Source organism: Heptranchias perlo, chromosome 1 (genome assembly GCF_035084215.1).
Source record: "Heptranchias perlo isolate sHepPer1 chromosome 1, sHepPer1.hap1, whole genome shotgun sequence".
NCBI classification, from domain to species: Eukaryota; Metazoa; Chordata; class Chondrichthyes; order Hexanchiformes; family Hexanchidae; genus Heptranchias; species Heptranchias perlo.
In genome coordinates, this window is record NC_090325.1 from 28,519,208 (window position 1) to 28,536,806 (window position 17,599).

The 17,599-nt window shown below is 39.6% G+C and overlaps 1 protein-coding gene across 3 annotated transcripts in view; it reads right to left on the reverse strand.

Moving 5' to 3' along the window:
- letm1 (leucine zipper-EF-hand containing transmembrane protein 1) overlaps positions 1–17,599 on the reverse strand; it is a 69,529-nt gene that overhangs the window by 23,021 nt on the left and 28,909 nt on the right. For all 3 annotated transcript variants that reach the window (XM_067982827.1, XM_067982817.1, XM_067982834.1), the window contains 6 exons: positions 17,424–17,561; positions 15,798–16,001; positions 10,090–10,209; positions 8,639–8,770; positions 5,267–5,446; positions 3,452–3,607 (listed from right to left, as the gene is read on the reverse strand). In XM_067982827.1, coding sequence (XP_067838928.1) covers positions 3,452–3,607; positions 5,267–5,446; positions 8,639–8,770; positions 10,090–10,209; positions 15,798–16,001; positions 17,424–17,561 — 930 coding nt within the window. The remainder of the gene's footprint in view (positions 1–3,451; positions 3,608–5,266; positions 5,447–8,638; positions 8,771–10,089; positions 10,210–15,797; positions 16,002–17,423; positions 17,562–17,599) is intronic.

Below are 17,599 nucleotides of genomic sequence, written 5' to 3' on the forward strand. Positions count from 1 at the left end.
ACAGGGAGGCAGTTATCTGCCGAATGCAGGCCCCTCGACTAATCCGGCACAGGTGAATGCCTGGAAGGATCTAGACCCATAAAAGTTGAGGGCCGTGGTCACCTTCATTTCTACAGGTAAAGCTCTGCAACACCTTGACCAGCATTTAAGTGTAAGAACATAAGAAATAGGAGCAGGAGTAGGCCATATGGTCCCTCAAGCCTGCTCTGCCATTCAATCAGATCATGGCTGATCTTTGACCTCAACTCCACTTTCTCACCCAATCCTCATATCCCTTGATTCCCCTAGAGTCCAAAAATATATCCATCTCAGCCTTGAATATATTCAATGACTCAGCATCCATAGCCCTCTGCGATAGAGAATTCCAAAGATTCACAACCTTCTGCTTGAAGAAATTCCTCATCTCAATCTTGAACGGCCACCCCCTTATCCTGTGACTATACCCCCTAGTTCTATATTCTCTAGCCAGGGGAAACAATCTCTCAGCATCTACTCTGTCAAGTCCCCTCATAATCTTATATATTTCCAATGAGATCACTTCTCATTCTTCTAAACTCGAGAGTATAAGCCCATTCTACTCAACCTCTCCTCATAGGACAACCCTCTCATCCCAGGAATGAATTTAGTGAACCTTCGTTGCACCGCCTCGCAAGTATAAGGAGATAGATAAGGAGACCAAAACTGTACGCAGTACTCCAGGTGAGGTCTCACTAAAGCCCTGTACAACTGTGGTAAGACTTCCTTACTCTTGTACTCCAACCCCCTTCCAATAAAGGCCAACATGCCATTTGCTTTCCTAATTGCTTCTTGTATACTAACTTTTTGTATTTCTTATACGAGGACACCAAGATTTAATAGTTTCTCACCATTTAAAAAATATTCTGTTTTTCTATTCTTCCTATCCAAGTGAATAACTTCACATTATACTCCATCTGCCACCTTCTTACCCACTCACTTAACCTGTCTACATCCCTTTGCAGACTCTGTGACCTCCTCACAGCTTACTTTCCCACCTAGCTTTGTATAGTCAGCAAACTTGGACACATTACACTCGGTCCCTTCATCCAAGTCATTAATATAGATTGTAAATAGCAAGTCACACAGTCAGCTGATGATATCCTTTGTGAAGCGCAGCTGCTACACAATCAGCCCCTCAGACACCTCCGAAATAGTCAGTTGAGGCCTATATAATCTGTGGGCAGAGTACTCCCATATGGGGTATGGCTGTCTCCACTTGCGGTGAGTCACTCCTTGAGCCTCCTGTCTGATTTTCTTCATCCTGAGCCTCCATTATAACAAAGCAGGGGTACAGCTAGCAAAATATTTTTCTATAATTTGAAGTTTAAAATGGCTGTCTGCAGTAACAAAAGATGAGAATGGCTTCAATACTTCAAGGATAACCTGATTTGCACCTGCTTCAGGTAATTACAGGTGCCTGAAAATCTGGTCGCAACTTGGAGAGACCCTCCGAGCCAACGCAATTCCTTTTATTCTACAGGACTCAATATTTGATGGTTTTACTATGCTCTCCCCAATTACACTGATAGCCTGCATTTCCACAGGCTGTGGCTGGTCAAACCCTCAAATGTTATCATCCAGCTGCCTGACTTTTAAGTGGAGATCCATGTTTTAATGTAACTTCACATGTAAAGAAAAGTATAACCAACACTAAATTGATCATATTCCAGGTCTGATGGTTTATAAGCAATGCTAAGTGAAGCATGTCCATACACACTGTAGTTCTGTAGAGTACCAGGAGATTGAAATAAAATGTATGGCCATGAGGTGAGGCGAGCATCCTTCGAGTAAAACAAAGAAGGTGTAAGACGCAGAGTTTTTAATGTACCAGCATATTTGATTTCATTCCATGTGCTTAACAGAATTAAAGCATACATAAAACACTGTAGCTGACTGCTTTGACTGGGAAATATTCTAATATGTCCAACGAAGCGAGGAATGGCTACATCAAAAACATTCGTTTCAAACCCATAATACTTCATTAGCAATGAAGGCCCTTTCAAAGACAATGGGAGAAGCCACAACACAGGTTGGGCCCAAAGCAATTTCTAATCACAGCATATCACGCACTTAAAGTTGACAATTAAGATCTTAATCAGTTAAGAGTAAAAAAATTAAATTTACCAACTGCAGTGCACTTTGATACTGTTCTGAATACCAGTGACCATTTTGGAATAGACTAGCTAACCCCTATCCAGAGATGTTCACCAAATGGTTGTTGCAGGTACTTGGTATTTGTTTTGCTTAGAATCATAAGAACATAAGAAATAGGAGGAGTAGGCCACATGGCCCCTTGAGCCTACTCCATCATTCAATAAGATCATGGCTGATCTTCTACCTCAACTCCACTTTCCTGCCCTATCCCCATATCCCTTGATTCCCTTATCCCGTATCATAAAATGAAACAGCACAAAAGGAGGTCATTCGGCCCATCGTGCCCGTGCCGGTTCTTTGAAAGAGCTATCCAATTAGTCCCAATCCTCTGCCCTTTCCCCACAGCCCTGCAAATATTTCCTCTTCAAGTACTTATCCAGTTCCCTTCTGAACGTTATTACTGAATCTGCTTCCATCACCCTTTCAGGCAGTGCATTTCAGATCATAACTTGCTGTGTAAAAAAAGTCTCCTTATCTCACCTCTGGTTCTTTTGGTAATTGTGTCCTTGAATCTGTCCCCTCTGGTTACTGACCCCTATGCCACCGGAAACAGTTTCTCCTTATTTACTCTATCAAAACCCTTCATGATTCTGAACACCTCTATTCTCCCCTTAACGTTTTCCACTCTAAGGAGAACAAACCCAGTTTCTCTAGTCTTTCACGGAACTGAAGTCCCTCATCCCTGGTACCATTCTAGTAAATCTCCTCTGCACCTTATCAAAGGCCTCGAAAGCCCTCCTAAAAAGTGTGGTACCCAGAATTGGCCACATACACCAGCTGGAGCCCAACCAGTGATTTATAAAGGTTTAGCATAACTTACTTGCTTTTGTACTCTCTTCATAAAGCCAAGAACCCCGTATGCTTCAACAGCCTTCTCAACTTGTCCTGCCACCTTCAAAAGGTTTGTATACTTGCACCCCCAGGTTGCTCTGTTCCTGTACCCCCTTTAAAATTGTACCATTTAGTTTATATTGCCTCTTTTCATTCTTCCTTCCAACTTTATACTTCTCTGCGTTAAATTGCATCTGCCATGTGTTTATCCATTTCACTAGTCTGTCCATGTACTCCTGAAGTCTGTTACTATCCTCCTCACTGCCTCAAAATGCTATGCAATATGAAGACGAAGTTGACTGGGCTTTATGGAGATAATGTCAACAAAACCCGAGTGATGATTTTTGATTAAAAAAATATAAACTGTTACTAGCACAGTGTTTATCTACCGTGAACAGCATGAAAATAAGTGTAAATGAAGATCACTGACCCCTACATTAAAACATACCTTAATTCCTTCTAATACTGGGGCTGTATCTTTCAAGGTCTCGGAATGCATTGTCAGGTCTATATTGGCCAATTGCTGTTCTGTATCCACAGCAATTTGGCTTTCCTTCACATTGACAGCTGCTGCTTCCAGGTTCACCGCAGATTCTACTTCCTTCTGTAACATAGAATTAAGAAAAAGAATGAGGAAAGACTTGTACATTTCATGACCTCAAGACATCCCAAAGCACTTTACAGTCAATTAGTACTTTTGAAGTGTAGTCACTATTGTCATGTAGGAAACACAGCAGCCAATTTGTACACAGCAAGGTCCCACAAACAGCGATGTGATAATGATCAGGTAATCTGCTTTAGTGATGAGGTTTAAATATTGGCCAGGACACCGAAGAAAGCTACCCTGCTCTTGAATAGTGCCATGGGATAATTTACGTCCACCTGAGGGGGCAGATGTGGCCTCGGTTAAACGTCGCATCCGAAGGACGGCACCTCCAACAGTGCAGCACCTCCTCAGTACTGCACTGGGGCGTCAGACTAGATTTTGTGCTCATATCTCCAGAGTGGGACTTGAACACACAACCTTCTGCTTCAGAGGCGAGTGCGCTACCACTGAGCCACGGCTGACACCTTAGATGGACGATTCCACCCACATGGAAATATAAAATTCCACAAACAAAATTCATTTTATTTTATTCTTACATATTGAATTGTGCAAGTACTCCAATTAATGCTACATAACATAGAAAAATAAAATTTAGACTCTTACATCAGGCTGTAGGTAGGGTTGAATAATTGTTCAGAACACAGCATCAGCTATTTGGTACCAGTCAAATGGTCGCCAATGCCCTTTTCCATTCTATACATTTCTAGGTTTCTATGTTTATTGGTAGTGATGCAGATTGAACTCTGCTTAATTTTGTCTTCTGTAGATTGTCTAGTGATCTGATGGAATTGATAATTCCTAGCAATTCAATTATCTTAACATCTTTACTGGATTCCAATGCAATGGTGTATTCTGGACATGCAGAACATTTTTTAGAAACCTGGTTAATCATTTAGCAGAATTTGCATCCCCATTTAGTCTTTTATCCAAGCAGTATGTGGCCTCCTTATTCTTCCTACCAAAATGTAATAGCTCACACTTCAGTCCCCCTCGATATTAACTATACCCCCCAATTTGGTGTCGTCTGTAAATTTTGAAATTGTCCTTCCGATTCCAGAGTCCAAATCGTTTATGTAAACGGTGAACAACAGCGGTTCCAGTACCGATCCTTGTGGAACACCACTTCCCACCTTTTGCCAGGCCGAGTAACTAATTTGTACAAAGCATTGGTTCGACCAGTTAGGGTGCATGTTCAGTTTTGGGCACCCTATTATAAAAAGGGCATTAAAATCATAGAAAGGATATTAAAACCATAGATACAATCAGAGATGGCTGAGGCAGACACAACTGCACCTTTTAAGGAAAAATTGGATAAATCTTTGAAGCACAGGAACATACAGGACTATGGAGGGAGAGCAAGGCAGTGGACTAGGGTTGGATTGCTCTAGCAAAGAGCCTACACTGACATGTGCTGTGAATTTCTATAGGTCCAGATGAAAATACATATTCTAATTTAAATTTCATTATGGAATATTAGCTACTTCCTCACATTATGGGCATCTTTCTTTTGTGACTTCTCAAAAGCTGATCAGCTATGTAAATGAATCAACTACCTGCAATCCATCTCCATTCTTAGATTTCTATGCACTTTGGAAAAACTAGTTACAGCATTATGTTAAATTAAGAAGCATTAAGATTTATAAATGAAACACTTACCCTGGCTTCAACCTGTAAGCTTTCTTTAGCTTTCTCAGCAGCTTCTGCCATACGTTCCATCTCTCGCTCTTGGTTCTCCTTTTTAATGGCTGCCTCCTCTTGTAAGGTTGCTTCCAATTTGGCTTTATTATCCACCTTATCACATTCAACTTCTGCTACTTTCACTTGTGCTTCCTTTGCCTACAGTAGAAAAGCATGGATGAAAGGAGTCACACCATAGCCCCTCGTGCTCCTTCTAGCAACTCAGTAACAAATGATTCGGACGGTGCATAAATTAACAATATAAATGGCAAGGAGACAAAAGTGCACATTACTCAAAAATACAGAATTCTATACTGCACAACATTAATCTCGTTCACATTTGTGAAATAACTGGATATTAAAATATTCCATTACTTACATTAGATATGTTTCTCTTCATCCTTTCCTTTCAGTTCATTTCAAACTCTCCAAACAAATGGATTTCTCCCCCTCCCCCATGTCGACGCATCTTTGTTCACAATCATACTTCACTTTCTCTGCCTTAACCAATTTTCAATTCATTTCAGAAGCTTGCCCCCTGTTTGATGTCTTTCAAACTTGTGGCTAAGCTCTGGTGTTACATAGTATCTAAAGCCTTGCTGAAATCTAAATACATCGCATCCACAGAATATTAGTCATCAACAAGGTCCATCATTTAATCAAACTCCTCCAGTAAATGTGTCAGTAAAGTCCTCCCTTCTATAAATCCATCCTGACTCCCTCTCATCATACCATACCTATCTGGGAGCTTTCATAAAATGAGGAAATGCCTGAATACCATCTCTAAGAACTTTAAACCACAGTGCGTTCATTTGAACAGGTCTTCCCTATTTGGTTGTATACAAAGAAAAGCATGTAGTCTCATTCTCATTGCTGCAGACCTAATCATGGAAACTAACTTGGAGGACAGCAACATCAAATTGCTAGTCATCTTAAGCTGTCAGATCAAGACAACAGCATTTAGGACTGTGGAAGTTACTCAGTCATGCTTTAGGCATCTCAGGAGCCAAAATGCAGATGGATTTTCTCAAAATCCATAAAGCAGCTACCTAACAGGCTCAAAAATAAACAAAATTCAGACATTTTTGACAAAAGTAGTTCTCCTGAGTGCCAAAGGTCAGATCTATCACCAAGACGTAAATTTCCTATATGCTACAATGAGGACCAGTACATTGATGGTCTTTAGTATATGGAATCCAAGCCGAGTTTAACATTTCCTATATCAGTTTGTTCAGAAAATTTCAATCCCAGATGCAAGATGAAATTCCAGGTACCTGCATTCCTCAAACAAATATTGTTCCAAACTAAACAAAGATAGGTATTTGGTTAGAATGGTCCTTTCAAGAGCCATGCTGTCGACTGAGCATTCCTGCACCATATATGGCTCTAGATTATTTTGTCTGTACAGTATTGAAAAGGGCTGATCAATGCTTGAAGTAGGTCTGTGAATCAAGCTTTTGTCAACTGATAAAGTGGAGGTGATTACACAAGATGATTACAAATGACGAAGATCATTCAGCCCATCTTAGTTCTGGAAACTCTATACAGCCCCCATTGATGGAAACATTTAATAAAATAAATGCAAGATTTTTGCCTCCATTACTCTACCTGGAAGTCTATTCGTATATAGATTTCTACGTAAAGAACTTCCCTACATCAATTGAAAATTTGCCTTTTACAGTCCTACCCGCTTTTGTTGACATTTCAGGAATTGTTCCAATTCTGTTGACATAAGTTGTTCCCTTTGATTTGATGTAAAACTGACCAGTCAGCTGGTTATTACAGTGTCATTTGCCTGCGGTGGGAAGGATATAATAAGAAGAAATCTACAGGAAAGAAAAGTTTCCCAGCAAGCGGGAACCTTTCAAGCCCTGGGGCACTGGGAGGTAACAAGAGCCGGGATGAGGTTCTCAGGTGAACTGCGCTAAAGCAGTATGCCTGTCCAGGTCAACTGTTGAGCGCTGCATGTGCTAGGATCACAGGAATCAGTGAAGGGGCTGAAGGAGTTTGCTGGTCCAGGTTAAGTGTCAACATAAGTGGTAAACAACATAAGCTTTTAATGCTGTCATGGACTTAGAGTCAACTTAAGTTGGCTAGAGTTGATCTCGACATCAACAAATGGTAAGTTTTTTGTTTAAATGTATGGAGAAGGACTAAGACTTGACCTTTTTTCCTCACCATAAGCAGGATGTTGACAATCAGATTTGAGACTCTAGTGTGAATCTGTTCCCCCTTGTTCAGTTTGAAGGAATAGTCCAGATTTCCCTTTTCGATACAGTTTACAATCTTATACAACTCAATGGGATATCTCAGTCTCCTCCTTTCAGCGCTAGAAATGTTCACGTTTCTCCAGTCTGCCCATAACTCAGACCTTTAACACAAGATCAGCCACCCCAACATATCTCCTCTAACAAGTACCTGCTGTTTTCTGCTCTTCAGCCAATTATCTATTCCGAAGATTTACCCCAAGTTTCCCACAGCTTTGAGCCTTTCTTGCAGAACTCTGGCACATACTTTTGAAAGGCTAGGTACAACATGACACAGGGGCTTCCAGAGTGCACTAGGAAAGTCATTTTCTCAAACCCAAGATAATTGGTCTGGAAAGATCTTCCCCTTTTGAATCCACATCTTCTGCTGTTTACTAGGTTACTTTCATAAAGTTAGTCTTTTAGTTTGCTCCTGATCATTGTATAATTTTATATGGTACTGAAGTAAGTCTAATGGGTTCATAATTTCCCCCATTCTGCATGGTTACCTTTTTCACCCCAAATGAGCAAGTTTACCTGTTGCTCCTCTACTAGGCACTGATACCCTCAATTACTGCAATGCCTCTCAAATTTCACCTAGTCCCTTTTACTACACTGGGATAAATAATATCCCTGTAAAGTTTGAGCTCTATTAGCCTGTATAAGACTTTTGTCTCATTTATATCCAAGTTATTAATTCCACTGCGATTATTGCTACTTAGCAGGGCCATGTTGTTCATGTCCACCCTTGTGAATACTTGGAAGAATTGATCATAGAGAATCTTAACTGTCTTATGCTCATTTCTGTTGCAGTAGATTTGCACCTTTCCAGGTTCTCACCTCTAACTACCCTCTTACTGTTGAAGTACTAAAAGCTTCTTAAACATCTCCTGTATGTAATTCAGCTGCGTTAGGGAATATGCTAAACCAGCAATGTTGCATTAGCGCTAGCCAACAACAGAACACTGTGCCACATTATATTTAAAATTTAATAGCACCTAGCTCATCTTAAGAAAAAAAAAAGGGGCTAAGGAATGCTTTAAGATGAAACATTAAACAACTCTCAGTGTATTTTTATCACAGGTAAATTTAACAAATTACTTACCACACTATCTGGCAATGTCTGCAAAGTTGTCGTAAGTTGATCAGCAGGTGAAAGGGTGTCTGGAAGGAACATGGCCCTGGACAAAAGTAGCAGTGAAGTTGGAATCTGCTGGTTTAGATGCAGCTCCAACCACTGCAAGGAAAACACCGCAGTGTTTAGTTGAAACACACGTAGAACACTTTCAAACAGAATAAACCAATAATCTCATTCGGTACTTATGTGTTATTTGGTATACTTCGCAAGTGGTCTCATGTACAGATACAATTAACAGAGAAAAATCAGGAATTAATGTGTATTGCGTGTTATTTTCTGTTCTACAATACTGAATTCTTAGTTCCACAAAATTAACCTTTTTAAAAACAATGTTGTTTGCAATGCTCATGCTTGTTCAAATTCATTCTTCATTTACAGGGAGCCTAGTAGTTTATAAATCACTATTAGCAAGATACATGTAACCAGTACTCAAATGAAATGAAATTCTACGGCACTCTGTATGTAGAAGCAGAATAAAAAATACAAAGACAGAAAACCGAAACAGAAATTCATCAGCATAATAAAATGTATAGGTCTCCTAGAAGAACTGTACCTTTAATCTCATTAGTTTTTTTAGCTGCAGTTTTATTTTTGAATAGGCACTGCTGGAAAGGGTGCTTATCTCCTCTCAGGGGTCCCACCTCGCTTTTAACAATTCTGTTTCTTCTGGTACATTTGTAAAGTACCTTGCTGTTCCTCTTGATTTTTTTTTTGCAATTTTTTTCCTCCTATTCCCTCATAGCTTTTGTTAATCCACCCAACCTCTTAATTGTCTCATTCTCCTTTAGCTTTTCCATTATTCTTCTTATGGCCCTCTTCTTCAATTTTAATTGGTTTGTAACCTCCATTTATTCATGGCATCCTAAAACTAGTAGTTTCCTTTTTAAAATCATACTAAAGAAAAAACAAGAGAGGGGGTTGAAGAGCAGGAGAGTGAGGGTATATTAGAAAATGTTCTTCCCCACATAAAAAGTGTAGAAAAGATTCAAAGTATAAATACTTGATGTGGTGTTAATCAACTCCTTCAAAAGGAATTTCAATTGGGAACAAGATCAGAGACTATAAGGATATGTACAGGTTCAGATATAGACTGAAGTAGATATAAAATGGGTTCTGCTGGGTCTGGAAGAGACAAAAGTAGTTTACAGATGCTGCAGGCCATGGGTTGAATGGCACATATACACGAATGAATGAATATTCTGGACTTTTGCTCGATTACCATTGAGGATCAAAGAGTACAGAACTTTCCCTCAGGAGATTAAAGTGTATGGTAGGGTAGAGTCCCCGATCAGATATATTTCACATGGCCAGTTCTATGGTTATCTTGCTTTATCTTTTTCACAACAGTCGTGGGTTCCAAGTCATCATTCATTACTGACAATGAAAAAACACAATGTAATTTTTATTTGCTCACTCACTTGTTTGAGTTGGTCTTGTAAGCGCTCTTCAGTCACCCCAAGTGCTCTCATTCCCCGAGACCGGCAGGCTGCCTGCAGCTCATTTACAGTCAGAGTCTTTACTCCTTCTTCCGCAATCAACTATGAGAAAAACAGATCAATATACTACAGCGAAAACAAAAACTATCCAGAAACAAGCAAAACTAATCCAACTGATCTGAATCTTAAAGCTGAACCAACACGAGGACAGAGTGGACTTAGGTGGCAACAGGGTCAGATTTAACATCTGTATTATTTGGAAATCAAATAAGACCCTTATGTTTTTTTTTGTGATTGAGAAACCAAAAATGAACAGAGCACGTTTTATTAAAAACAGAAAATGCGAGAAATACTCAGCAAGTCAGGCAGCATCTGTGGAGAAATAAACAGTAAACATTTCAGGTCGAAGGCCTTTCGTCAGGACTGGATGATGTTAAAGAAATAACAGTTTTTAAAGCAAGTATAGAGGCGGGGGGGGGGGGGGGGGGGGAAGGAAGGAAAGGTCTGTGATAGGGTGGAGGGCAGGAGTGATTAAATGGCAAAAGGAGTGATGGTGCAAGGCAAGGAGGATGGTAATGAGACAAGTTTAGAAACAAACGATGGGTCCAGAGGAGCTGTAAATGGCTACAGCAGAACCATTACCAGCAGCTGCAGTCACACAGCAACATTAAAAAAAATGAGAGTAGTGGTTATGGTCTGAAGTCATTGAAATCAATGTTGAGTCCAGAAGGTTGTAAAGTGCTTAATCGAAAGATGAGGTGCTGTTCCTCTAGCTTACGTTGAGCTTCATTGGAACAGGTAAGAGGCCGAGGACAGAGAGGTCAGAATGACAGTGGGATGGGGAATTAAAATAGCACGTTTTATTAACCTGGGCTGTAGTTTAGGTGTTTCCTTGGTGTGGCTGCTAGTTGTTGCACCATGGTTTTGTGTGGTATATGGGATTTATAAACTTTGAAAGTGATATTGTAGTGATGTATAATTATTCCCTCAATCCTTACAAAAAGGCAGCAATTTAAACATATTTTACTATAGTTTAGATTCAACAGCAGTTTAGTATCACTATTACACTTTACAAATGCACGTGCTTTCATCACATTTTTTGAGCAGGGAGAAAAGGACAAAGGCAACCTTCATAAGCATACAAACATCGTTCCAGGGTTTTATAAAAACTTTCACACACCTCAATCAAGACATACGGGATACTTTCCTTTATTAGCCAAGGCATTGAATAGAAGAACAGGAAGGTTATACTAGAACTGCATAAAACACTAGTTAGGCCACAGCTAGAGTACTGTGTACCGTTCTGGTCACCAAATTACAGGAAGGATATAATTGCACTAGAGGGTGCAGAGGAGATTTACGAGGATGTTGCCAGGACTGGAGAATTTTAGCTATGAGGAAAGATTGGATAGGCTGGGGTTATTTTCTTTGGAACAGAGAAGGCTAAGAGGGTGATTTAATTGAAACGTACAAAATTATGAAGGGCCTAGAGTGGATAGGAAGGCCCTATTTCCCTTAGCGGAGAGGTCAATAACCAGAGGGCATAGATTTAATGCGATTGGTACAAGGCTTAGAGGGGAGCTGAGGAAAGGTTTTTTCACCCAGAGGGTGGTGGGGGTCTGTAACTCACTGCCTGAAAGGGTGGTAGAGGCAGAAACCCTCATCACATTTAAAAAGTTCTTGGATATGCACTTGAAGTGCCATAACCTACAGGGCTATGGACCAAGTGCTGGAAAGTGGGATTAGGCTGGGTGGCTCATTTTCGACCGGCGTGGACACGATGGGCCGAATGGCCTCCTTCTGTGCTGTAAATTTTCGATGATTCTATAATGGATCCACAAAAAGTTTCCCAATTAAATGGCAACATACTATAGAAAAGTAACACAATTCTTTAGATAATGGGCCAGAATTTTCTGTAACACAGCAACGAATGGCACCGGTCATTAGTTAGACTTGCCCATAGGCATTTAATCTCGATATTTTGTGCCACAAGTACAAGAGGGAAACATCACAGCGAGGGAAACAAGGCATCTGGGACTTAAGTGAACAAGATAAACAACTGTGGATCTCCTTAACCAATCAGATTGAAGGACTGTGAAATTAACAGCACAAGGACTAAGAAGGAAGTGTAAGTTAGAATACTGAATACAATGTCAACTCAGGTACAGAAAGAGAAATAAAGAGAGGGAAAGAACGGTTGGATTAAGAGGGAGAGAAAAAAAAGACAAAGGAAAAGTAAAAAAATAATTTTAATTAAAATTTTTTTTAAAGATCTCCAACAAAAATTAAAACTTGAAAGAATGAGACTCCACATTTGTAATAATTAATTTTCAGTGCCAGAGGGGCTGACTAGCAGTAATTAATACTTGTCACATTGTTAAAGGGGTATTTAGACTTGAAATGACTTAATTTAACTTTCTGTGGAGAGTCTAGTTCGTATCTACCGTGCAAGTAGAAGAACTTCACGCCGTTCAATGTATTTTAATGGTGAGGCAGACAGCGAGATGCCATTGTCACAAAGCTAATAGCAACAGCAATTTTTGGACTTCCGCATTTAACCGCACATCAGCCTTCGCCTGAAATTGCTGTAACATTTATGCATAAATAACGTCGCGTGCCATTAGCCTCACCATTATTTTGACAACAAATTCTGGGCCATTAGCTCTGGCCCAGATTTGCACAAATTAATATTTGAATTTTTACAGTTTAAATCAGGAAATTAAAGAATTCTTTAAATCATATGAAGTGTTCCATACAGAGCTAATTCACTGTTTGGTTCATTTCACCTGTGAAAGGTGACCCTGAACACAAAATCCTGCTTTTAAACATGGAAATTATATTGGTTTCTCTCCACTTCCTAACCACATAATATGGCCACTGAAACATCTCTCAAAAGATTTGGCTCTTAGTGCTAACAAGTTAATATGTTTGGTGACTTTCTACTCCCTCCATTAAAAATTTCTGACCAACATGCTAAAAATAAATGGACATAACCGCAAAAACTGACAGCTCAATAAAAGCTCTAAAGGTCAGAGATGAAAACAAATTATAAGTGACTGTTGATTTTTTAACCAAAAACCTGAAGTTAATACATAGGTGAACATAATATTTAGACATGCACCATAGCTAAATGATAATAAAGATCATAACAATTAGTGAAATAATGGCACAGAAGGACCAAGGTAAAGATGTGTGTTCTGGACTTAAGACTTTTAGTTCCAAAACACAAAGAAACAGGTTTGGCTATATTAAAAAATTAAGAGGCTAGCATTACAGCGTAGTAGAGAAATTGGATAGGATAAAAATAGATAAAGAGGAGGTACTAAAAAGGTTGGCAGGGCTCAAAGTCACCTGGTCCGGATGGGATGCATCCTAGGTTGCTGAGGGAAGTACAGGTGAAAACTGCGGAGGCTCAGGCCACAATCGTCCAACCCTCCTTAGATATGGGAGTGATGCCAGAGGACTGGAGGATTGCAAATGCTACACCCCTGTTCAAAAAAGGGGAGAGGGTTAAACCTGGCAACTACAGGCCGGTCAGCCTAACGTTGGTGGTGAGGAAACTTTAGAGACATTAGTCCGGGACAAAATTGTCACTTGGAAAAATATCGTTAATAAATGAAAGCCAGCACTGATTTATTAACGGCAAATCATGTTGGACTAACTTGATTGAGTTCTTTGATGAAGTAATGGTTTGATGAGTGTAGTGCGGTTGGTGTGGATATGGACTTTCAAAAGGCTTTGATAAAGTACTACATAATAGATTTGTTAGCAAAATTGAAGCCCATGGGATTAAAGGGGCAGTTGCTACGTGGATACAAAATTGGCTAAGGGGCAGAAAGCAGAGAGTAGTGGTGAACAGTTGTTTTTCAGACTGGAGGGAAGTGTGCAGTGGTGTTCCCCAGGGATTGGCATTGGGACCACTGTTCTTTTTGATATATATTAATGACCTGGATTTGGGCATATGGGGCGTTATTTCAAAGTTTGCAGAGGACATGAAATTCAGAAATGTAATAAACAGTGAGGAGGATAGTAACAGACTTCAGGAGGACAGACTGGTGAAGTGGGCAGACATATGGCAGGTGAAATTTAACACAGAAGTGTGAAGTGATTCATTTTTGTAGGAAAGAATGAGAGGCAATATAAACTAAATGGTACAATTCTAAAGGGAGTGCAAGAACAGAGAGACCTGAGGGTGTATGTACACAGCCTTTGATGGTGGCAGGACAAGTTGAGAAGGCTGTTAAAAAGGCATATGGGATCATAGGCTTATAAACAGAGGCATAGAGTACAAAAGCAAGGAAGTTATGCTAAACCTTTATAAAACACTGGTTAGGCTTCAGCTGGAGCAGTGTCCCCAATTCTGGGCACCACACTATAAGAAGGATGTCAAGACTTGAGAGGATGCAGAAGAGATTTTTTAGAATGGTACCAGGGATGTGGAGAGGCTAGAGAATCTGGGGTTGTTCTCCTAAGAGCAGAGAAAGTTAAGGGGAGATCTGATAGGTGCTCAAAATCATGTAGGGTTTTGATAGAGTAAATAAGGGGAAACGGTTTCCAGTGGCAGGAAGGTTGGTAAGCAGAGGATACAGATTTAAAAGGTATTTGACAAAAGAATCAAAGGCCAGATGAGAATTGTTTTGATGCAGCGAGTTGTTATGATCTAGAATGCACAGAAGCATTACACTAAGAGTCTTTCTTTAATCTCTAAGTCCCAAATGGTTTCCTTCCCTCTTCTCCCACTGTTCATGGATTAGAGGCAGTTAATCTCCCTCTTCCCAACTTGATGAGTCTCTCTGTCCCAAGCAGTAGGGAGTAAACAGATCCCCTCTCCCTGCAGATCCCCACATCCACTGCCAAGACCCACAAATTAATTATGATCACTTAAGTTAGGTACTGGATGATAATTAGTACCCCAGCAAGTAGTCAGTACTTTCAGGGGTGGAAGAGAGAAAACCAGCAAGAAAATCATAGGACTGAATTTCAACACATATGAAAATATGAATTATACCTCAGGTAAGAGCACAGATGCACCAGTTCTCTTCAAAAAAAAATGTAAACACATATGAACAAAAGGAAGCATTGCCATCTTTACATCAGTTCCATACGTACACTAAGCCCTGAAATGAAGTCTGCCTAGCAGCTGACAATGTTTAAAAGAAAAATAAATTAAATATTTAAACTTTGTTCTGTCCACTTGCTTTCTGTGTTGAAATATTAACAAAGACTTCTTTGGTAGACGTGAGGCTTTCTCCATTCATTTTATTACTTATTTTGGACTTCAAATAATCCGAATCCTGGAGTATTCCAAATCCTCATCAATCTTAAATGTAGCAGGATTTGAATGGTTTCAACTAATTTGGTTGAGTAAAATAATTTCATTTATGCATGTGAACGCAGGTTTCAAACCGAACTCAGACTTTCAGTTATTCAATAAATCATGAGCAGTCTTGGTACTTGAACAATGCAAGTGCACAGTTTCAAATCCCCATCAGCTCAATAAGCTCAAACTTCGGAATCAAACCTGATATCTTCCTAGCCTGTGTGGCTCAACTACTCACTGACTTAACCAACTGTGCCATTGAAGGAACCCAATATTTTGATTTTTGAAATGCAGTATAATATCAATGGACCGTCTTTGTTACAACTTCCTGTCCTTTATCACAATACTTCAAGCTTCACAAATAAGTTACCTGGTCATCCGCACGAATGGCGCGCAGTTTCATAATCAGTTGGAATCGTAAGAAATTATTGGTTCCTATTGACTGCAGCTCCAACAATTTAGACAGTGCTACCAGCTGAGGTCGTGTTAAGTTGTCCAGTGTGAGCTCGTCCTCGAACAGTTTAGAAAAACGCATGATCTCCTCATTACTGGGCCTCTCTCCAGAGTCTCGAATCTAAAAAGAAACAATCACATTTTCAAACTTCTTTAGAATCAGTCATCACAAATTTGAGGGTTTTTTTTTTAAAAATGGGCACAGTGAAGATCTTCATTGAAACACATGCACGCAAACTCAAAGTTGAAGTCAAAGTCAAAGTCGTCCATTGCATAATAAAAAAAAAAATCTGAAAAACAAATTACTTTCATCTTCCAAAGAATCATCTTCTCCCTCACTATCATAGAAATAAAAACAAAATAACACAGGAAGTTTGTTAACACCCAAAAATGCTGAAAGGTCTTTTCCCAAATTGTTAATCTCGCAAAATGTTGTGCATTTCCAGCATTTTGCTTTTTTTCATATTTTCATCATCTGCATTTTTCTTTTAAGATAATGTTGTAGGGCATTCCTGTTTATAAACTTTTTAGCAAGCTTCTTTTAATGAGTGCACATACACCCGTTCTTATGAACATTTCAGGAGCTCCCTGATGGTTCTGTGGATAAATGCACTGCATGCTGTAGCACCAAATCACACAGAAGATCCTAGGTTCAATCTATGCTGAGTTAGTTGATTTCAAGCCAGAGGGCACCAGTCTGTGTACAAGAGGGGAAAGGTAAGGTTCTCATTCCTGATCACTATTCAATTGTACCTGTTGGAAAAACACGCTTGTATAGAAGTCAACTGAGAAGAGGATCCGCCTCTCCATTTGTAACCCTGCCAGATGGAGTGCACTCATTAAATAGTTGGGAAGTTTGTAAAAAGTGGCATGTCCTATACTATTACTCAAGATAAAATAGCCCGTACGTACTCACTGTATAAATTCATACAGACATTTGGGTGAGGTAATGAAGGCGTGCCAGTTTTCCATTTTCAAAATGCTAAATCAATTTATAGGTCCGAGTTCAGCATTTAAATTGCTGCCGAGGCCAGGAAATGCCTAAGAGGGATTGTCACAGATAAGCAACAATCAAGTAGCTTGCCTCAATCTACTTTGGTAAACTTTATTTCTCTACAGACAGTTCCATTTCCACAAACAAAAAACGGTTGAACAAGAATCCTCCCAACGGCAGTGATTTATGCTGGTGTGTAGTTCTATGGGCATCAACACCCCTCAAGTGCCATTCTCCAGACAGCAAGTAATGGCAGGATACATGGAGAGCATCATAATTGTGCCTGATGCTGTCCTTGTATGCAAACGCATGCTTGTACTTTCTAACAACAATCAGTGGATAACAAATCAGAAGGAGAAGCATTGATCCAGGGATATTGAGGTCAATTGTAGTTCTGCCGCTTCAGAAGTGTTCAAAGCACTTGCTTTTGAGAGAAGTAGACTCCAACAAAGTCAATTTTAAAAATAAACATTTTAGATAACTGTCATTTTCACTTGTGCATTGAGCAATGACAATTATCCTGGTGTGCAGCTGGAACTTAAAAGTTACCTTCTGGAAGAATGTAGAAAAGTCCTTTGTGACATCTCCTTTGGCTGCTTTATTTCTCAGGGCAATCTCTTCAATTGTATCTTGAAGAAATTTTGCCATTTCAAGCTTCACTCTCAGCTCCTTTTTCAACCTTTCCTCCTATGCAAAAAGGAAATTATTGGTTTTAAACACATCTA